Genomic DNA, 23586 nt, shown 5'->3' on the forward strand with positions numbered 1-23586 from the left:
CAGTCTTCAGAAACAAAGTCTGGTTTAAGTGTAAAGTCTATATTCTTAAGTAAATTAAACAGTGAATGTGTACTACTTTATATAAGAAAACACAGAAGCTTTTGTATTACATGCGTTGGAAAAAATTGTACACTCAAAGTCAGATTTTTCTCCACGAAAAGAAAGTACATAGCAAAAATCTGGAGAGCATACATTTGATTCCACAGGTGGCTTTGATGCCACAAGGTTTCAGTCCTTACTATAGTTTGGGACCTGAAGACAGTCTACAGGCTTGAGATTCTTGCAGAGCTACAGGGCAAAGAAGCAATTGCTAGTGTAAGATTTTTTTTTTCCTTATCACTTTGAAGACACTTTTTTGCTAATATTCCTTGCAATTGAGGTTATTGAAGTCAGAATGAGAAAGTCAGTGATTAGCCTGAATTTGCCAAGATGACAAGCTATTTATTATAAGGTATGTATTTCCTTCTAAATAACATATTAAAGAAAAAAATGTTTTCTTTCTAGACAGCAGCTACAAAAGTATTAAAAATTATAAAATCTGTGGATTTTCACTTTCATATATTTCTGTATAAATATCTTACAGGCTTGCCTGAGAATGTCATTAGGAATGTGTATTAATCCAGCCATTCCATTTCCCTTTCATTATAGATAAATTACATTCTTTATAGTTACAAACTTTATGTAAAAAAGTTAAATATTCGTGCTCTGTAGGATTTTTCTCAGTGTTTACATTTTCAAAGCCAACAGAAATTAGTCTGCTTCTAGAGATAACTGAACAAGAAAATATTTTAAAGGAGGATAAAGTATGTAGAAAAATCTCACTGATATATTTTACTTTATACTCTGTGGATCTTCATCTTTCTATAGAACAATGCTCCCCTGGATGTACGACAAGCTAAAAATGTAAAGACATATTACTCTATTAACTTAATTTATGCTATCTGGATACCACTATAATACTCCAGACACCACAATCATTTTCCTTTCTTACTTGCAATAATTAACAGTAAAGAGCAAAAGATGGCTAATTTAATTTATAACTTTATAGGTTCTTATACTAATTATTTCCTCTTCTTGTCCTTTAGGTCATCTTGTCGTTCCTGCAAACACTAATCAATCATGGGATTTGAAGTTAATACTACTAAATAAATGAATTGTTTAATCTCCTATGGCCATCTATACCTACTTCATCTTCACAAAGCTCATCAATTTTATGTCATCAAGGACAAAGTGACCTTCATTTCCACAAAATGCTTCTTACTACTGGACAAGTTGGTTACAAATTTATCACTTACCCTCAGGAAGGAAGTCCTTCACAATCATCATTTGATAAATGCAAGATTGTGCTGTATTAATTGACCAGGTCATATTGAATTCCAAGACTACAGTTGTGGAATACTAAAGGGTCTGTTGCTTTCCTGAACATTTGGGCTAAGATGAAGGACCTGCAACTCAAAATTAATTTACTGCTTGGTCTAGTTACCACTGCTCTACTACAAGCCGTAGGAAGAAAAGCAGACTGCCCGGAGTCATGTATATGTGAAATCAGACCATGGTTCACCCCCAGGTCTGTCTACATGGAAGCTCCAACAGTGGACTGTAATGATTTAGGCCTTTTTCATTTTCCAGCCACACTGCCTGCAGACACACAAGTTCTACTTCTACAAACTAATAATATTGCAAAAATTGAACACTCAGTAGACTTCCCAGTGAATTTAACTGGTCTAGATTTATCTCAGAACAATTTATCCTCAGTGACCAGTATTAATCTCAGAAAGATGCCACAGTTACTGTCAGTGTACCTTGAAGAAAACAAACTTACTGAGCTCCCTGAAGAATGTCTCTCTGGACTCAACAATTTACAAGAGCTTTATATTAATCATAATCTGCTTTCTGTGATTGCACCAGGAGCTTTCATAGGCCTCAATAATCTTCTCAGACTTCATCTCAATTCAAATGGTCTGCAAGTGATCAACAGAAAGTGGTTTGAAGCTACTCCTAATCTTGAAATTCTCATGATTGGAGAAAATCCAATAATCAGAATTGAAGACATGAACTTCAAGCCTCTTAGCAATCTGCGCAGCCTAGTTTTAGCAGGTATAAATCTCACTGAAATACCAGATAATGCTTTGGCTGGCCTTGACAACTTAGAAAGCATTTCCTTTTATGACAACAGATTTGTTAGAGTGCCCCACATTGCTCTTCAAAAGGCTACAAATCTTAAATTTCTGGATCTAAATAAGAATCCCATTAACAGAATACGACGAGGAGATTTTAGCAATATGCTGCACCTAAAAGAGTTAGGAATTAATAACATGCCTGAACTGATTTCTATAGATAGTCTTGCTGTTGATAATTTGCCCGATTTAAGAAAAATAGAAGCAACCAATAACCCCAGATTATCATACATTCACCCCAATGCATTCTACAGACTTCCCAAGCTGGAATCGCTCATGCTCAACAGCAATGCGCTGAGTGCGCTGTACCGCAGTACGGTGGAATCCCTGCCTAACCTCAAAGAAGTCAGCATACACAGCAATCCCATTAGGTGTGACTGTGTCATCCGCTGGATTAACATGAATAAAACAAACATTCGGTTCATGGAGCCGGAGTCCCTGTTTTGTGTAGACCCTCCTGAATTCCAAGGTCAGAATGTGAGACAGGTACACTTTCGGGAAATGATGGAAATCTGTCTTCCTCTGATAGCTCCTGAAAGTTTTCCATCTACATTGGATTTAAAAGCTGGCAGCCATATTTCTTTGCACTGCAGAGCAACAGCAGAACCAGAACCTGAAATCTACTGGATAACACCATCAGGACACAAACTTTTGCCTAATACTGTCTCTGATAAGTACTACATTCATTCCGAAGGAACATTAGACATAAGTGATGTAACACAAAGAGAAAGTGGCTTATACACATGTATAGCAACAAATTTAGTTGGGGCAGACCTAAAGTCAGTCATGATTAAAGTGGATGGCTCTTTCCCTCAGGAACACAATGGATCTTTAAATATTAAAATAAAAGACATAAAATCTAATTCTGTTTTGGTTTCATGGAAAGCAAGTTCTAAAATTCTGAAGTCCAGTGTTAGATGGACAGCCTTTCCGAAAGCTGAAGACTCCCGAGCTGCACAGAGTGCTCGAATACCATCTGATATAAAGGTATATAATCTTACACATCTAAATCCATCAACTGAATACAAAATTTGTATAGACATTCCCACTATGTATTCTCAGAATAGGAAACAATGTATCAATGTAACCACAAAAGGACTGGACTTGGAAGTGAAAGGCTATGAAAAGAACAACATAATAGGATTCCTAGCTGGCCTTGGTGCTCTTTTGGGAATCATATCTGTGATATATCTCTACAGCTGCATCTCTCAAGATATGAACTATGGCATTGGACACAGCTATCTAAGGAATTACCTGAAGAAACAATCTTTTTCACTCAACGAGCTTTATCCTCCTCTAATCACTCTTTGGGACATGGGCAAAGAAAAAAGCACAGCAATGGAAGTAAAAGCAACTGTAATAGGTGTACCAACAAATATGTCATAAATATGTCAGTATATCACTTTCTGAAATAAAAAGCACATGACTCTTATTTGTGCTGAATAAAAAGGCAACAAGAAAAACATATTTCTCTTAGGAACTAGATGCCTGGACTTTGTTGCTGCCATCAAATGGAATATATATGACTCAGTACGAGAGAAGAATTTTAATTAACTGGCTTCTAAGGGTATTCTACCAACCAAATAAAATTAACTTTATATTCTAGAACTTTCATGGGACTTTTAAGTCTGGAATACAGTGGAAGTAGCCAAGAACATTTTCTGTATTTTTTTTTAAATTATTATATAAAAGTAGTGGAACTGAGCAATACCTCCTCCTGTGCTGTATTACACAAAATAGCCACGAGTTTTTGCAGTGAACAGATATACTAGGATTGACATATGGTGTAATGAAATGGACAAATTCTGTAGAGTAGACACAGTAAGTATGTGAATTTTTTTTAATGAGAAAATACATTTTTGATTAAAATCAAAATACTTTTTGTCTTGTTTGTTTCTAAAGAAAACACCCCACCTTTCTGGGAGTTCTTGTCTGACAATAAACAAACACAATCCAAAGTCTGGTAAAATATCTCTTTACATATTCTCCTATGAAAATGCTAATCTGAGCACAAAGGATATTTTTGCTGATTTTAGGTTGTATAATGTTTCTAACAGAAACGTAAGTTTTGCGATAGTTTTTTATCAAATTTTATTTACCCTAAGAACATTATAAATGCAAAAGGGATGTTGGAGATGAGGCCACTTAAACCCACTTAAATAGATTTCAGCATGGATATTGGTTAATGAATAGTTCTTTGATCCTTTTATTTTATACACTGTGTGAAATACTTCAGTTCTCTTAGCAACATGTGAGCCTGCAGATCTTTATTTCAATATATTTGTATTGCACCATTTTATTACTAGACAAAAATAGTCTCTTCTAGAATACATGGCAACACTTTCCGTGGCAGTACTGTGAACCACCATGCATATAAACATAATATCTTTAATCTCTACACAGAAACATTTCCATGGCATTAGCCATTTTCCATAACCAAAGACATTCTTTATGTCAAAATCCCCACAGGTGAGCAGTGGAATTCTTGTGTAGCTGTATATGAAAATGGACAGCTATTCCTTCTACAGATATTCCACATAAGCCTGAAGTCCTTAGGAAGTAATAAATCCACCTTGTAGCTTTAATAGCATAATGCATATTAACTTGCATTTTCACACAAACATGCAAAAAAAAAAAAGTAACAGTAGTTTTTTCAGCAAAGTAAAATGTCTTTAAAATAACAGAAATAACTTAGTTGTGCTGAAGTATGGTTTTTTGTAATCTCCTCATTTATACAAGGGTTGTTTTTTTCTACAAGGCATAGGGCTAAAATTTTCATGGATTTCATTAATTGGGATGTTTACTCTCTTTAATGGAGGAAGAAACTGATGAGGAACTATATTTAATTTCCTCAGAAACAGAAAAGTATTATTACACACTTGTCTTCCATTTATTTCATCGTTTTCTCTCAGGAATACATTAAAATGCTTTAATGCATTAATTCATTAGAAGCAGTACTTACTGGTTATTCAAACCAGAAGACTAGAAATAGATTAATTTTTCTTTGGCATTTGATAGCAAACCTCATTCTGAAATGTACCACTAATAAAAGAGAGAAGGCAAAAATAAGTATTTGAAATATCTGGCTAGGAATACCTACAATACAATACTGAAAAAAAAATCAGTTTATATTACTTGATTCTATCAGTTACTGGAAAGATAATGTTTTATTCATAAAAAGATGAAGCATTTACTTTTTGGTAAAAAATGTGCTGCCATTTAAAAAAATCATTTCATCAGCTAACACAGTCAACTGCTATCTTATATAGGAACATTTTAGTTTCTAGTTTAGCTAAAATGCTGTGAAATCTTAACTCCAAAAAGTACCCATAAAACCTAGATAAGAGATTGGAGAAAAATATGTTGATTTATATCCTAAAAGGAAATCTCCATTTCCAAAATTCTCTATTCTAATAAAACTTATTCTGCTTGTGTATCCTGAAGTAATGACCTCAAGATAACTTAAAATAGAAACTGGAATTCTTCCCATAATGTTGTGCTGGTCAGTAAGACACAATGACCAACAATAATCTTATAAGATATCCTTGTTTATCTGAAAAGCCGGAAGAGACTTTTCAGAAAAATGTTGCTATATAGTACAGAAAATAAGTTCACATAGCAGACAATTCTAGAAGAGCTGCGAGAAAAAAAAAATTGAAAGGCAACATTCTGTCAGACATAAGGAAAAAAAAATCCTATTATTGAACTGAACAGGGTGGACGTGGCTGAAAAAAAAAAAAAATCAGTTTATATTACTTGATTCTATCAGTTACTGGAAAGATAATGTTTTATTCATAAAAAGATGAAGCATTTACTTTTTGGTAAAAAATGTGCTGCCATTTAAAAAAATCATTTCATCAGCTAACACAGTCAACTGCTATCTTATATAGGAACATTTTAGTTTCTAGTTTAGCTAAAATGCTGTGAAATCTTAACTCCAAAAAGTACCCATAAAACCTAGATAAGAGATTGGAGAAAAATATGTTGATTTATATCCTAAAAGGAAATCTCCATTTCCAAAATTCTCTATTCTAATAAAACTTATTCTGCTTGTGTATCCTGAAGTAATGACCTCAAGATAACTTAAAATAGAAACTGGAATTCTTCCCATAATGTTGTGCTGGTCAGTAAGACACAATGACCAACAATAATCTTATAAGATATCCTTGTTTATCTGAAAAGCCGGAAGAGACTTTTCAGAAAAATGTTGCTATATAGTACAGAAAATAAGTTCACATAGCAGACAATTCTAGAAGAGCTGCGAGAAAAAAAAAATTGAAAGGCAACATTCTGTCAGACATAAGGAAAAAAAAATCCTATTATTGAACTGAACAGGGTGGACGTGTGGCACTGACAAAACAAGAAATTTTACATGGAAGAAAGTATACAGTAAGTATGACAAGTTCATTATTAGAACTTCAAAAGGCATTTTGAAGGAAATAGCTAAATGGAATAGAAGAGACAGCCATTGAACACAACCCAAAAGAGCCAAAAAGAGACTGAAAGTTCATCTCATGCTAAAGATTTGAAAACATACTTGAAAAAATAATAACAGTTGCATGCAGCTTTTGTAGAAGTCATAAAACAGATGACTAGAAATATATCCAGAGTAAAAAAATAATCTAGAATTGCCTGCTAGGTAGGGAAAAAAAACCCCATCTTTCTGGAATACAGGTTGACCTTCCAAACCTAGTGTTTTGGTAGGTCAGTTGGCTGATGTTCCAAATGTGTAATTTGAATAGCTTTTCCTTTAATACCATTGGAAGTAATTGGGACTAAATTTTCTCAGGAAAAGACTACATAGACACTCAGGGAAAATGCTAAACAACAACAACAAAAAAGAGAAGGATTATCAGAACAAGAGAAAGATAAACTAAACATTCAGTAAACATTAAATCAAGACAGAGAACAAAAATTAAGCTAGACGACAAAGTTTGCAAAAATTAAAAGCAAAATCCACCAAACTTCATTTCCGCATATGACAACTATATAGGTTAGATATCTAATAAGAGAATTGCAATTACTCAATTTATGGATAAATTCAATATATTACTGAAACTCGGCAAGCTTTGCATGATTGGAATGTTAAAATATACAATCATAACCTGTCTAGTCAGAACTGTGCTTTGAAACTGAGACTTGAGCTATTCACTTCAACTTCAATAAAATGTCTAAAGGAGTTGCGTCCTCTTCAATGTTTCCATTATAGGGCAGTATGAAAATGAAATACCAGACTATATTCTGTCCATGTTTAGCTGCACTTCAGTATTCTGAGACAAAATGTACAAGCAACCTTTGTAAATAATGTAGGCATACAGTAAAACTAGTAATGAGTATTGAAAACAGACCCTATGGTGTGCAACTGACTATGGCTGTTATTTTTCTGGCTACATTAAGTAGTGTTTCATTTCTACAGCTGGGGTGACCAAAACTAAATAGAAGACTAAGCCAATTGGAAATCATGTTTAAAAGACTTGTTCTTTTGAACAATCAAGAAAATCTTTAAATATATTTGTTGTACATCTACCTACTCAACTACAATATTCTCAGAGAGATATAAAGCTGCAGATACATTGAAGTACGTTCAAAGCAACCGAATCTTTTATTAAGCCATTCCTTCCTTCCTTCAGAAAAGCTGAAAAATTACAAATTAAATTCCTCTTTCAGCTAAAAAAATGCTTTTTACAAATGTCTCTCGCTTATCTTTCTGTCTCTCAGCTTCAATTATTTTTAGACCCTTTTTCCCAAAGCTCTTTTCTTTGCCTTGATGCAAATTCTCTGTTCCCTTCCATGCTCCCTGTGGGTTCTTTGCTTATTTCCTGCTACTATTGTTGCCAGACTGCCACATCATTTCCAACACTTCCCAGTAAGGACAGATGTTGTCTGACTTACTAAAAAAATTATCAATGAAACATAATACTTGGAAGCAAAATATTTGAGTAGAGAAATATAATTATTAAAGAAAGACCTGGCATTTTTAGAGAAAATCCTAGTTGGAAAGTTGATCAGGTAACGAGATTAAGCATCTCTCAAGGAAAAAAAAAGCAGAAATTATGTAACAACATTCCAATGAAAATAATAATATGGGAGTTAGATAAAGCTGGAAGGGCACACAATTTGGGCAGATGGCCTGTTCCTGATCCTAAAATAGCTGATGTTCTTTTTAACATTATAGTTCAGATATGTGGAAAACAACCCCATCTGCCTCACCCTTACGTAGCTATTGTTTGTTATCCACGTTAATGACAATTTCACACTGCTCCAAATAGCCACAATGCTTTTGTGAATCACAAAAGTATATCAAATTCAGTGCTGGTGTCTTCACCTATACAGATTTTTCACAGACCAGACCTAGATTCTATAAAGAAAGTTTTCAGCATTCATATACTACACTTTACAGGTCAAAGAGTTTAGAGTTTTGTCATTTAGCATGTGAGCACAAGTCAGAGTCCATGAGATGGCTGTTGGGAATAACTTTTGAGGGCAGAATTTGTCATACATTCTTTTTTTTTCATATGAAATTTTTACTCTGTGCTGTTAATGTTTATAATTTCTTTTTGTTCTTGGTGAATGTCAGGTAACGTAAAAACATACAGCTGAATACTTCACAACACCAGAGAAAGTGAGTTACTGTCTGAAGTCTACTAAAGACAGCTAAAACATGCTTTTGACATAATGGTGGAATGATTTCATAGGACACAAAAACAAATTATGAAAATCATCTATTCCTAAATATCCAACATTTAAATGGAATATAAAGGAGCTAAAAATAATGTCAGATTATCACTTAATTAAACGCAAAGTGCCCAATAACCATGCCAAATAAAAAAACTCAACCATTTACAGTTAGTCTCACAATAGTAAAGAAACATCATTAAATTAGAAGTAACCAGCTATGTTTTTCTTTATGTACCAGGTAATAAAAGGATTAAGTTAAATTGTTACTATTAATTATAGTCTCTTAGATTAATCTTACCTTAACAATTAATATAAATTGGGATGTTAAATTCTTACATAATTCATTTCATAAATGCTCTGAAGGTATTCATGATAAGTGCATGCCCATTTTTAGCAAACTAAGTGCTCTACTGAATATTCATGTGTTATACCACGTATGCCAAAATATGAAATAATGTTTTCTCCTAAAATACCTGTTTGCACAATTTAAACTATCAATATCTAAAATATATTGCACATGCACACCACTATCCCAATTCCATTTATTCTACAGTAATGTAAAAGGATTGTTTTACTCAAGCTAGCCTGAACTGCATCCCCAGGACTCCCAGACATTTCATTTGACAAGTTCACAATAGTACATACCAATGTCACAACACTTATAAATCTATCATGTCCAATTCAGCCTTTCAGGCTGTTGAAGTCCAATTTAAAATTACTTCCTTTTCTACCTTCCAAGAAATTCAACCTCTCTTGTACCCTTCACATTTCATTCCTTCACTCAGCAATCATCTACTGTTTGCTTACACAAAATTACATCAGCAGCAGCCCTCCTTTTTAACTATTTTCTACTTCATTAACACTTCATCTTTTTCTCAGCCTCCTATGAAATAGACTTCCAGAGTATCCTACTGCCTACACTACTTCTAGAGTATTCTTCTCTATGACATTTGTTATAATTTTGTAATTATCAATGACATGGGAAAAAAAATCCCAAAAAACAACAACAACAAAAAAGTTGAATTGCTTTATGGATTTGAAGGCAAATTGCAAGTGTAGCCAGAGGAAATTCCCCAACCCACTTCAGCAGCCAGCTCTGCTTTAATAGTATTATGTTAACTAAAGCTCCCTTTCTTCCCCTTAATCTTAGGAAAGCTGACTGAAATGGAGGATGTCTACTACAGGTAGAGTAATTTGAAGTTATTTGTAGCTTTTGGCATATCTGGAGTATTAAGAAAACAGAAATACAATAATCTTATTATTCATCCAGCCTTTCAAAAGCATACAAAAATTTATAAGTATATACCAATAAACACATCACACCAAAGCACATACACCAAGGATTAAACACCTCTGCAATTAACAAAAGGTTTAGAACAAAAGAAATAGAAATATATTGTCAAAGGGTTGTAAATCTTTTCTCTACCACACTGAGAGGTAGAGAACTACACACCAGTATTTCCTCATATATTGAAAGCATTTAGGTATGTAATTTCCACTAAATTTAACGGATACTAGTCTCCAACCTGTTAAGGTACTTTGGACATTACAAAGTATGCCCCTGGATGACCAAAAGCCTGGCCATATCCACCTGTCCACCTGACTGAGAACCATCAAGAATTTTCATCTGCACAGCTCTACTAAAAACAGTATAAATGCAATATACATCATTCATTTAATTGAAAACATTACATATATTTTTAATTAAGACAAAATGGGAAAAGAACAATATTATTTATTTAAAATGCTTAGAATAGAATATTTTGTGGAGAGCATCTGTTTTAGGATTAAATAATTCAATATCCATCAAAGAAATTCTGGAGAGTGAAGAAAATTAAACACCAGCAAAGAAATTATCTTTATGTTCAGATATTATCTAGCTACACACAAAATAATATGCCATACAATATTTTCTACATTACTGTATTTTCAGATATCACAAATATACAGGTTTACCTTGGATTCTTACTTCTCCTGACCTAAAAGGTTTTCAAGAGTCTGCTCCTGCTATTCATCTCTAACTATACATTTTCATCCTACAGAATTTCTTAGGCTTCAACTTGTCTTCTTCCTTCATTTGAAATTTTTTTCTTCAATTATCTTACACATGAAAATTGTCAACATGTTCTTGTATGTCATGCAACATTGTGATCCCACTATCAGCATTTCTTTTTTATCATTCTAGCAAAGAACTCTATTTTTCTCTTGCCAAAATTTATATTCCACCACCCTGGTTGTGTATAAATAATCTAAATGCTTCTTGCTAGAACACTAACATTAAAATGACAAACTTTATGTATAATGTGATGACTTTATGGTTCGTAGGGGTTTACCTTAAACAAGTGCATGAAAACTTTCTCAAAAATATTTAGAAATTTGACAAACTATAAGAAAGAAAAAAAAACTTTAAAAATGGTAAATTAGAAACCTTCATATGTTGCTAAAAATAAAGTGCGGACCATGTAAGTATTACAGTTAAAAGCGAGGAAAAAATCAGAAACATTAGATACTCAAAGGGAGATAAGTGAACAGTTAAAACCAATTATAACATAAGATGGAACAAATAATTTAGAATAAACCAGAAAAGAGCTGTAAAAATGTGGCCAAAGGGGCCAAAACTGCTAAAAGAACAAGTTTGCAACATGATCAAATCAATAAATAAGAGAAAAAATAAGTTGAATGAACAAAGAAGTACTACAAGTAGGTTTAAAGACAGTGAAGGAGAAAAATAGGATGGACAAAAGGTATAAGAAAGAAAATAAAAAAGTGAAGGCACTGTGTCTAACAGCCCATCCTGGAAACACAATAATTAAATGTAGCATTAGACTAGTCAGTAGTCAAGCAAATTTTAAACAAGAAGAATTATCAGACAGTATTATCAGAAGTTAAGAAAAATTAATAATAAAGACATAAAGACTCAGGGAAAACAAGTGAGCTCAAAGACACCATGAAATATATATATATAAAAGTTTCAAATTAAGATGAGACTTAACAAAATGGGGAAGAAAAAGAAGACAGCAGCCCTATGTGTGTTTGATTTGGCCAAAAAAATATTTAGCACAGAAAAAAGCTGTAAAGAAGATTTTTAAATGCCTTTGTTATTGTTGTTGTTTTATTTACAAATATATTTCAGATTATTCTGAAATAATGCTAAGGAGATAAACTATAATTTCCACACCTTATGATCATGTGTCAAGGGAAAATTTACAATACTAATTGTAAAACAAGAGCAAAAATATTTATTAGAAAGTGAAAAAAAGTGCTTAAGCAATGACAAAGAGCATTTTGGGGAATTCTGGCTAATATGCAGAAGGCAGTGACAGGTAGTCTCATTTGGGAGGTTTCATTCAGAAGACAACTGAAAGCTGATAAGCCTGTGTTGTTAAGCAAAATACTTTCATAAGGAAATCTCAGAGGGAAGGAGACACTACTGCCTCTAATTAAAGAGAGTGCTCAAGGTCCAGGAGCTGCTTAACAGTATCAGTTGTAATGCCACTAATAACCAATTAAGGTTTGTGATTTTTCTAAATATTACCAGAGCCAAAGCAATATCAAATATCTTTTTTAAGAAGCCTCAAAGTTCTTTAAAAATAATTAATTCTAAAGGATTAACTACAAAATCCATTTAAAGGCAACAATGAAAGACTAGAAGGTATTTGAGATTGTTTTAAATTATGTTGAAAGCAAGTGTATTCCAGCAGAAAGAAGCCAATCATTGTTACATAGTATAAAAGCTTGAAGAAAAATAAAAGGAAAGACCAAGAGCAGGGGGGAAAACAAAGAAAACAAAATCAAATTAGGAGGAGAAAAGAGGGAAGACAAGAATGATCCTGTTTAAAATTAAGTTATAAAAGTCAAGTTAATATATTAAAGTTACATGCTAAATGAATGACCAATGCAAAACAGTCAGTCAGAATACAGTAACAGAAACATAGATTTTTAAAAATAATTTTTAAGACCCCTTTTAAAACTCTTAGCAAACTAATTGAAAAATCAGTGAAATTGTGGAAGTAAAAGAGACTGAATAAGCCACCTAGGTGTCTGTATCTAAAACAGAGCTGATCTGCTGAATCTCTGACAATATATTTACAAGTAAAGTTGCCTCCCCAGTGCAATTTGGAGAAACCTGAATTATGAAGTCCATACAGTGAAGCCCTTCAAGGGTTTTCTAGCTCAGCTCCAAGTGCATTAGGAATTATTAGTTTGACAGAAAGGCGCACTAATATCACTCCCACGTAGATTGTATACACAAATGTGCTAAAACACACAGTACTAGCCATGGCAGTCTGGACAACACCACTCCACACTCAAGGGGTAGAGGTCAATGATTTCTACTGGTTTGGGACCAGTTGCCAGTGGTGTTCCTCGGGGTTTTACTCTGGGATTTAACTTGCTTATTAATGACCTGAAGGAGGAGACAAAATCCATATCAATCTGACAATACTAATTTGGAGAATGCAGTGAATACATTTAACCACTGCTGGTGGCAGCTGAGGGCTGCTGTTCAGAGGAATCTAAAAATGCTGGCGAATTAGGCCAACAGACCGATGTGAGATTCAGCAAGGACACATGTAAAGTCCTGCACCTAGACCTGAATGAGTAACCAACCTGTCACTGCCCCCTGGATAGCAGTTCCGCTGAAAATTATCTGGGGCTCTTAAGCACAGCTGGCTAACAGGATACTGGGCTGTATTAACATGACACTAATAGAAGACTGAGGAAAAGAATGTCCCTTCATTCAGCACTTGTTAGACTACCCCTGTAATACTGTGTCTAATTTTGGATCCCTAATTGCCCATCTCCATATGAGACATTGATCAAGTGTAGCAAGCTTAGCAGGAGGTTCCCAAGATGTCAAGAGCCAGAGCTCTACTCCCAGGAAGAAATTCTGAGGCAGCTGGGCTTGTTCAGCCTGGGAAAAAAAGAAGGTTTGAGATGAATAAGTAGCAACCTTCCCTTATCTAAGAGGTGGCTACTGAGAAGAAAGAATCAGGCTCATTAATGAGGTGCACAGCAGAAAAATGAATGACAAGCACCTAAAATGGAAGTGAGGGGAAAGGGATTTAACTAGATACGGGAAAAATAATTAATTGTGAGGAAAAAAATTCTTGGGAATAGGTTGCAGAGATGGTACACAAATATAAGCAAAATTATCTGATTCATAATTGACCCTGTTTTGAGCATGAGGTTGAATAGATGACTTATCTTCCAACCTGAATCATTCTGCAGAGGAACTTTATCCCCAGAGACTATACATGCAATGTAACCTCTTCAGAGAAGCAAAAAAAAATTAGCTGAAATTACTCCAAAGTTTGCACAGGAATATCCTCTCACTGTTTTTTTTTAAATTATTCCATGAGTTCTTAAAGAGATGCTACAATTTCAGTAGGTGTTTAGGCCTCTTAAATGTCGAGATTTTAAAATATATTCCTAATGCAGACAGCTATTTCCATGCTTTTTTAACATGTGGCCATACTTTATTTCAAATACATTTACTCTACTTTTTTGAACAAAATCCTTAGGAATTTCTTACATGCCTTTTCTCATGCTCTACCATTTTCATTATGATGCTCTTTGACATATCTAAATGGCATGATTTTGCATAAATGGAGAGCAGCAGACGGTGAAACTGAATATATAAGTTTTTCCTTCTTTTTTTACCAACACAGACATGAGTAACCAGCTATAACTAGCACATATTTTCCTGAAATGTAAAACAATTTTGAATAAATCCATGAACATGAGAAAAAGATTCAAATTCACAAAGCCAAAATATATTCAGAGTTGGACGGGACCCACAAGTATCACCAAGTCCAACTCAAATGAATATTGCATGCAGGAATTGAACCCATGACCTTACCATTCCTAGTACTATGCTCTAACCAACCAACCTAATCTCTCTTCCAAAAAAGCATGAAAGTTATGAAACAGAAAATCTTTCCTTGTGTACTGTCAATTATTATGAAATTTCATTTCTTTGGGGTATGGTTTTGTTGCATACCATTATATCCTTTGTGGCTTTGCAACTACATCAGCCAATTCCCTCAGGACTCTGGGATGCATCTCATAACGTCCTATAGACTTATGTACATTCAGGTTCTGCAGATGGACATGGACCTGATCGTTACTTACAGAGAGGGACTTTGCTTACCTAGTCCCCATCCCCATCCCACTCCAGAAGCATGGGAAGAGAAGCTGTTATTAAAGACTGAGGCAAAAAAGTTGTTGAGTACCTCAGCCTTCTCTTGCTCTGTTTTTACCAGTTTATCACCATTGTTTATCAGGGGGTTTATAACTTCTTGGACCTTCCTTTTCTGGTTAACATACCTGTAGGAACCCTTCCTGTTATTCTTTGTGTACCTTGTTCAGTTCCAGCTTCTCCTTAGCCTTCCTCATTCCATCCTTGCACGAGCGACCTTCACCTCTGTGCTCTTCTCAGGTTACCTGTCCTTGTTTCCCCTGCCTGTGGATTTGCTTCTTTGCCTTTAGTTTGACCAGCAGGTCCCTACTCAGCCATGCTAGGATTTTGCCTTCCTTGCCCTATTTCATGCTCCTGGGCATTTCTACCTCTTGTGATCTATGGAAGACTTTCTTAAAGACTGCCAGCTCTGATCTACCCCTTGTCCCAGAGGTCAGTCTCCCAGGGGATCCTATTGACTATCTTCTTGAAGAGCTGGAAGTTTGCTTTCCTAAAGTTCAGGGGCCTAACTGTACTGTATACCTGATCCATATCCCTTAGGCCTACAAATTGACTACTACATCAATGCATGATCACTGCCACTCAGGCTGCCTCCAACCTTCATGCCCCCTTAGCTTGTCTGTGTTGGTGACCATCAGACCCAGGAACACATTCCCTCTGCCAGGGCTGTCTCTTACCTGGCTCAAAAAGTTATGTGGGACATGTTGCCTGGACAAGTATTGTCCATCTTTGGAAGCAAATTAGGTGAAGTTGGATAGTGCTTTGGGCAGCCTAATCTAGTGAAATCCTACCCACAGGGACTGAACTAGGAGACCCCTAAATATCCTTTCTGATTTGAACCATTTTATGATTCTAAGTAAGGAAAACATAGGGAAAAGAGAGGCCACTCACATGTAAGCCAGTGGCTGTTCAGTACATTTGCTTGGCAAAATGTTGTACCTGACCACCACAATCTGTCTGTTTTACTAAACTCCAGTCTCAACTATTTTCTGTGTAAATTTGCTGCCTAATGTGTGTGTGTGTGCAAAATCTACTACAGAACACCAGGCTGAACTGAAGCCTGTGTTGGATGAGACATTCCAGAAGGACTGCAGGTCTGGGGGACCCACAGCTCTTATTGCCAGTAACTGTAAGACACTGAGCCACAATTCTGGGTAGAATAATTTGTATAAAACCCATATGTTGTGAATGAGTCTGAACATGAGCAGTAACAAACTCTAGCCCTCATCAGCTGGCTATCCATGCTGTTCATGTTTCTGTGCTTATGCTGGTGCTGATACAGAAACTGTTTTCTCTCTGTGTTATCTGTGTGGTCAGTTAAGTGTGCGTACTGCATGGTGCTTCTGCCCATGCAGTATGTATGCTTAGCCTCAACCACTGGCTGGACCCTGGCAGACAGAACCACAGTAACTTCTCAATTATGGCATCAAGACAGGAGCCTCCCTGAGTCCAATATGCACCAAAGTTGGTATGAGCAGAATAAAGAAAAAAAATCCTGCCAGCAACATGAAGTTCATAGTATCCACCATCTCTAACACAATTTCTAAGGTTATGCTATCAATAAAAGCATTATAAGTAGCAATATCTGAGGTGATGACTGGTTTCATACAACAATCACTATATATGTAAATAAGTGCTTTTCTAGTTTAAAAATAGCTTCTAGATAAAAATATTTCATTAGAGAACTTTCCCAAACTTATTCATATTATTTCCCCTGTACAGTACAAAATAAACTCTCAGCACAACATCACCACCACAGGCAATAAGAATTGATCAGGGGTAGGCTTATTGGATCTGATGTATGCTGACAAACACTTTGACTAGTTTTCTCTAGGACTTCAAACACACTATACCACTGAAATAATTTGCTTTTTGACCACAGGTAAAAGAACTGCCTATTACTAAAGTGAACAACCTATGCTTCTACCTTTGAGATCCTAATAATCATTCAAATTGACAGCACCACCCAGGGTCAAAATGTCCTAAGGAACCAATTCAGGAGATCCACAACTTAATTAGCTTTTTAAAATAGCAGCTATTTTCATTTTACCTTCTAATATTAATATGTTCTTTCATTTGAAACTAATTAAACACATCGACTCCAGTTTGGTGTCCTCCTCTCACAAAAAGCCAGTTAGTAAGTTTGTTTGACTACTTTTGCAGCCTACATATACAGCTGATGCCCATGATCTTGACATCCTCTCCTAAAGCACTTGCCAAATTTTAAGCAGTTACAGACAGTCTAAACTCTACCTTCACCTCTGCTCCTGGTATTTTCTTAGTTTCCTTTGAATGGAAAATGTGAGAGGCATTGACTTAATTATATTTAGAGCATCTGTTTCTTAAAATCTTGAATCATATAGGTCTCCATTATTCCTTCTTCCTCAAACTAACTACATGCTACATCCGCATAATAATGCTACAGCCGCAATAACTCCTTCCCTTTGTCACATTGCTAATGATGGAAGAACTTGTAATATTTAACTCCATGTTTTTTCAAAATGGTTGACTTGTGTATTCTCGTCCACAGAATCTACTTTTTAATTCCACAATAAAGTATCAGATAGGTGACGAGGAAATCTCCACTCTCTTGCAGATTCAGGTTCTTCCTGGTCTACACTAGTTAGACCAGTAAATTCAACTTATTTAATGTCATTTCATAGCTCTGAGCAGCCTAATCTAATTGAAGATGTCCCTGCTCATTGCAGAAGGGTTAGACTAAATATGCTTTAAATCTCCCTTCAAACCAAAACTCTTCCAAAATTCTTTTTTTTTCTTAATTCTATGACAGCTTGAGACTTTGATGTTATGGTCAAAATAATAACTATAAAGAGTACTTCTCAAATGTTTCACATTACTCTAGGAAATATCAAAGCTTTTAAAAATTTTTCATAGTTCTTAACAAATTATTTAAACACAGGAAGTTAAAATATTTGGTAATTTTTAAAAAATATTTTTTCTATATGCTTCACTCTTACATTGATTTCACATTTCAACTGATTTGTAGATACTGTTAAAAGAACTTCTTCCCCAGTTAAGATGGTCCAGTGTCACTTTCAAAATATTTTCCTAATAAAACAGCTACTTTAATGTAAACTTTATATACAAATCTTAATTGTGTATAGTGAAATGAATGCCCAAACTTCCAACCCAGTTTCTGTAAAATCAATTGTTCACTGAATGACTGCTCATATCCACTCAGCATGAATTACTGCATTATAAAGTAGATGGATATTTTTCCCTTGTGTGCAATGCAATATAGTGTATCTAGTTAAAAGCAGGAGAGAGAGATCCATATTTTCTACTGCTTATTCAAATTTTGTGTACTAGATATGTCAATTTTTTAATTGCCTCAAGATGTTACACTGAACAGTTCTCTCAATTTTTATGAGCTACTAGTTAGCTCATACTTGTTTTCTTCTTTTTATTTAAAGCCAAATGATTGATTCCTGATCATTTCATAGGAGAATGAGTCATTCCCATGCACTCTCCCCTGCTTATTACATATGAAAAATTACAGATGCATATTTCCTGTAGCATACATTATTGTTACTTACAATAACCAGTAACTACTACAAACAACAGAAGTTACAACTTTGATACCCTCATTTCAAACAACAAAATCAACAATGATCAGCATTTAAATTATGCTTATAAGGTTAATATATGTAAGGACATGTTCACACTTTTTAAATCTAGCAACCACTGACTTTAAGACTAGATACTAGAATAAAGTTTAGCACATACTTAGAACAACACAAACTCAGAACTGTGTGTGCTGCTCAGGAGTGCTGTGGTGGCTGCATCATTTGCTCCATCAACTTCTATTCAGAGTAGAAATCAAGCACCACTATATTCAACATGAAATAGTCAAGTGTTCCAGAGATTCTGAGTACATAAATGCACAAGCAGCATTATCGATGGAAAATTTTACTATATAAATTTCTTATTCCTAAAAATCAGGATATGGTAAATTTCACGCAGACCAGAAAAACTGATGTACTTTGGCTAAAAGTGTCTTATAAACTATATGCAGCTTTGAAAAGCATTTTGGGCAATATGCAAGTATTTATTTCACATGGATCACTACATTCAATATTAACACTGAAAAAATAATAGCTTTTAGATTTACAGTCAGTTAAGCTGCCATGCAATACCTTTTTTTTTCCCAAGATATTAATATCATAGCATGTCAGAAGATTTTTCTACAAGCAAGAGACAAAGAGCAGAAAAGGCAAAAATGGCCATATTAGAAATCAAATAACTGTAATTACATTGAAGAATAGAGATTTTTTTTTTTTAGATTACAGAGTCTGAAAAGGTTAGTAACACGGCTTACAGTAATAACTGCTTTAATTGCTAGCCTAAAATTGATGCTCCAAAAAACCTTACACACTGTACCACCTACAAGAATGCAACTAAAATAGAATTAGCCTTTGAAAACTATTTCACTGAAATTTAATTCTACAAAGGTATGAATTCAGTGGTATCAGTTTAGCTATCACAATGTAAGCTAAGCAACACAGGCACATTAAAAAATGAAGAAGAAATTTCAGGAAACTTTTTCAGACTATGAATTAAAATTAACTAATCCAGAGGAAGATACTACTTCAAAAAGAATGAGACTCAATCTTAACAGTGTTTTATAAATCTCCCTCAATCTTCTCTTTCTTATTCTGATAAAGTGACATGCAATGGCTACATAAGACAACAGAGGTTTAGGAAAACTTCAAAAACCCTGGTGTCTACTATCATCAAAATAACATTAAAAAGATGGTAGTACTTGTTTTTTATCTTGGGAATAGGTTTTAATTATCCCTCTGCATCTCTAGTGTGTGTTTATTTATATGCACAAAATGACTACTTTAGTGCAGAATGACTACATAAACACTACTCTTACCATTAAATAAAACTACTACCTTTTGTATAGCAAGGAAAATTAATGTAATTTCTAGCCAATCAGATCAAAATCTTTTATTTTAAATCACTTTTTAAAACAAAAGCTCTTGCTAAATAGTTATATTAATAAACATCACATGCTAAACACCCCCATATTTACCACCTAGTATACATTTTATTTGTTCTTGTTTTCCTCTAAGGAATGGCATTTATGCTGTATTAAATGCATATTTATCAATTCCTTCTATGTATGGTTAAGCACACAGATACAGCTTCAAATTGACCAGGGAGCCACACAGGCAAAACATGTCTGCTAAAGGCCACTTATTTACAGCTGCCAGTATACCTACACTCGACAGAATTTGTCCTGGAACAGAAGGCAGGTAGAATAAGCAAATAAAGACAGTATTTTATATCTGAGTAATTCTCCTCAGTATTAGTGATGCCCTGTATTCCAGAAGTTAAGAACACATGTGAAAAGACAAAATTAATTAATTATGGAGTTTAGAATGTTGTGGCTTTTGAATTTTTCAAGTTATTTTTCCTCTAGTGTTTCCAGAAGCAGCAACCAGCACAATTCCATTACCTTCTGTGTAACAATCATTATTTTTAACACTTCTCCAGAGAACATCTTTATTCATCTACTGACCAAATGGAATAGTTGCAGTTTTTTAATCTCTCTTCTCAAGATAATCTCTCTCTGTATTCATCATTCTACCTGACTACATGGCAATAATAAATTTAATGAATTCACTTAGGAAGTCTTCGAGTAACTCAGCTTACTACTTCTTTATTCATCTGTTACTAATGAATTTTTACATTCCATTAGTCTGCCTATTCAGCTTGGCTGTTTTTCTGGAGTTCTTCCATCTTCCATGACACTTCCTCATTAAAATAATTTTATATTACATATAAATGTTTTTTTCTTCTTCAATAGTGTCATTCCTAAACAGCCCAAACATTATAATGTTATTAATTTACATACTGAATTTCTATACTAAGCAAAAGATCTCTCAACCTTATTCATTCATTTATCTGATCTCTCCAGTCTAATCTTAGAATTACTATCCCAGTATATGAGTAACATCTGTACAAAACCAATAGCAATAAGACAATTTTAATGGAGCCTGTCACATTTCCTTGGGAATAATTAAGTTGTCACTTGATCTTGAGAAAGTCTTACTGTAACAATGAGTCTGGGTTTTTTCTTAAACAGTGTAAAAATTTAGATCTACTCTGACTCTTCTGAGACAATAAAATCTTTTACTTGCATTGTTTACTTTTTCTTCATTTGAACTGTTCTCATAATCTTCAAAATTTCATAATTTTATATATTTGAAATGTTTGTATTCATACAATTTGTGCTGGCCTCCTAGCTGCATCTAGCAAAAGGCCAAATCTTGTTTTTCTGCTCCAATGACAACTGCAGTGACTCAAAAAACCTGTTTGGTCCTTTTAACAAGGAAGGAAGTAGATTTGGAATATCAAAAGAAGAAAAGTTTATGAAAAAGAAACAAGAAATTATGAAAAAACTTTTCGGCAACCGTAATATGAAATTAGTGCTGTGATCATAAACTAAAGCCATCACTATTGTTCTATTCTGTAACTCCTGGGCACAGCAGTTTATAATACAAAATAAGATCCAGTATTGTCATACACCAGTGTCATGATTAGAAGACTATATTTTAGAACTTTATTGATATATCTCTTGTATTATATAGAACAGCTAAATGAGAAAAGTCATCTGATGAAGGAAATACATCATATAGGAAATTCTTGTGAGAAAACAATCTGTTTCCATGAAGTATTTTATTACTAAGTAGAGACTGACCAACTACAGAAGCAAAAGGTGACCCCAGTTTACAGCTGTCCCATTTTGATTAGACCAAAATATGCAAAAAAAACTTTCTGTATGCTACTAAATTTCAACTCTTGTAGACATTTTATAGCCCAATTTCCTGCAAACTTTTCATGAATGACCTATTTTTCTTACGGGATTATGTACGGGTAAATTAACCTAAATATAAATAAATGTTTCTGCATGGAATGAGCTTGATGATTATCTTACAACAGTACTAATAGATTTTCAAAGTGAGCTAAGTTACTGCCATAATCTAGTCTCACATCCTATAAATCACACAGCTTCAGTTCCTGAGCCCAAATTAGTGTTGAACTATAGCATATAGTTCAAACAGTACAGTGTTTTTTAATTAAAAAATAAAATATGGAGAACCTTTTGTTTCAATGTTCTAATGCAGTGTCAAAAGGTCACAATAAAATAGGTATTGTATTTTTGGTTTTACTGATTAATATAAGTTATAAAAAAAGCAACAATGCAAATGACCTCCAAAAATCTGCCCCTATCTGTCACTTGAAACTCCGCAAAATCTCTCATTTAATAAGTTAAAAAAAAAAACCCTAGAGATCATGCCTTTTGAAAAACAAACTGAGATTTGTATCTAGGAGGAGATTTACAAAAAAGATTAACTAAAACTTAATTTAGATTTCAACTGTCTAAAAGTACTACCTCCCCAAATAAACAATTGCTTTCCATTTTGATTTGTACCTGAGACACCACATAAAACATTTAAAGACATTTTTCTTCCTCTTTCATTTAGTGGTCAAGATCATAGAAAACCTTTATTATATAGCAGTTTTCTTGAAACACTGACAAACAGAATCAAGGACACTATCAACAGAAACACCCTTGCTTATTTCTGCCAGGCTTTTTAAATCTTTTTTGTCTCATTTTACTTTTGAATGTTCTTTTCATCTACAACTTCATTAAATTTGAGAAGATAAGGAGGGATAAAAAATAAAATATACGAAAAATAAGATAAAACTTTAGGGTAATAAAATTAAGAGATGCTTGCCTTCCTACCCTTATAGTAAGAACTTTTTAATATATATCTAGAAAGCAAATGAAAGGAGCTGTTTCTGTACAAAATGACTCCGTTTTAGGATTCTATCAGACAAAATGCTTTCTTCTCTTCCTTTTTCCTATAACTAAACTATTGGTCTTTCTCTTCAGCATTCTACACTCATTTAGCTGTAAGTCTAATTCCCTACGGGTCCATTAAGTATGTTGCTAGGCAAACAGTCCAGTAGCAACTGCGAAACAGGAGGTTTGGATGGGAGCCAGTTTTATAGGTCACTACACTGTAAACCTTCACATCATTAGAGTAGAAACTAGTCTTGCAAACTGCAACCATTACTGCTGATATTCTTTCTTTTCTCAGAGAAGGCAGTCATTCATACTACACCTTTTCAATAATGAGTATTTCCAAATCAAAGGCATTGACGAGGATAGCATTGTTCCATATACTAGAAGGGTAAATTCTCTACTTATTTAATGTTTTAATGCTATCTTATCCTGGGTTTAGAAATAATAGTCATAGCCATGTTAGAGATGTGCTATTACCATGGGACAAACCTTTATCTTACAAATTCAAAGAGGACATATGCATAAAAGAGGGCTTAACCTTAAGGAAGCAGTATTTTTTTTTTCTTTTCTTTGTTGTAACAACTATAGGAAAAACTAGACTATTCACACAAAACTACCCAGCATTATAAACTACTACATTATCTGATTTGGAAGGCTCCTTCTCTTTGAATAAAGTACTGTACCTTTGC

At 34.2% G+C, this 23586-nt stretch overlaps 2 protein-coding genes across 6 annotated transcripts in view; one reads left to right on the forward strand and one right to left on the reverse strand.

Moving 5' to 3' along the window:
* The window catches only part of LRRN3 (leucine rich repeat neuronal 3), a 30906-nt gene extending 26864 nt beyond the window's left edge, over positions 1-4042 (forward strand). Inside the window, exon 2 of the mRNA XM_041471572.1 lies at positions 1086-4042. Within this exon, the coding sequence (XP_041327506.1) occupies positions 1437-3563 (2127 nt within the window). The 5' untranslated portion in view covers positions 1086-1436 and the 3' untranslated portion in view covers positions 3564-4042. The remainder of the gene's footprint in view (positions 1-1085) is intronic.
* IMMP2L (inner mitochondrial membrane peptidase subunit 2) overlaps positions 1-23586 on the reverse strand; it is a 407353-nt gene that overhangs the window by 237809 nt on the left and 145958 nt on the right. The window lies entirely within an intron of this gene.

This window comes from Pyrgilauda ruficollis, unplaced genomic scaffold (assembly GCF_017590135.1).
Source record: "Pyrgilauda ruficollis isolate IOZ18807 unplaced genomic scaffold, ASM1759013v1 scaffold27, whole genome shotgun sequence".
Taxonomy (NCBI): Eukaryota; Metazoa; Chordata; class Aves; order Passeriformes; family Passeridae; genus Pyrgilauda; species Pyrgilauda ruficollis.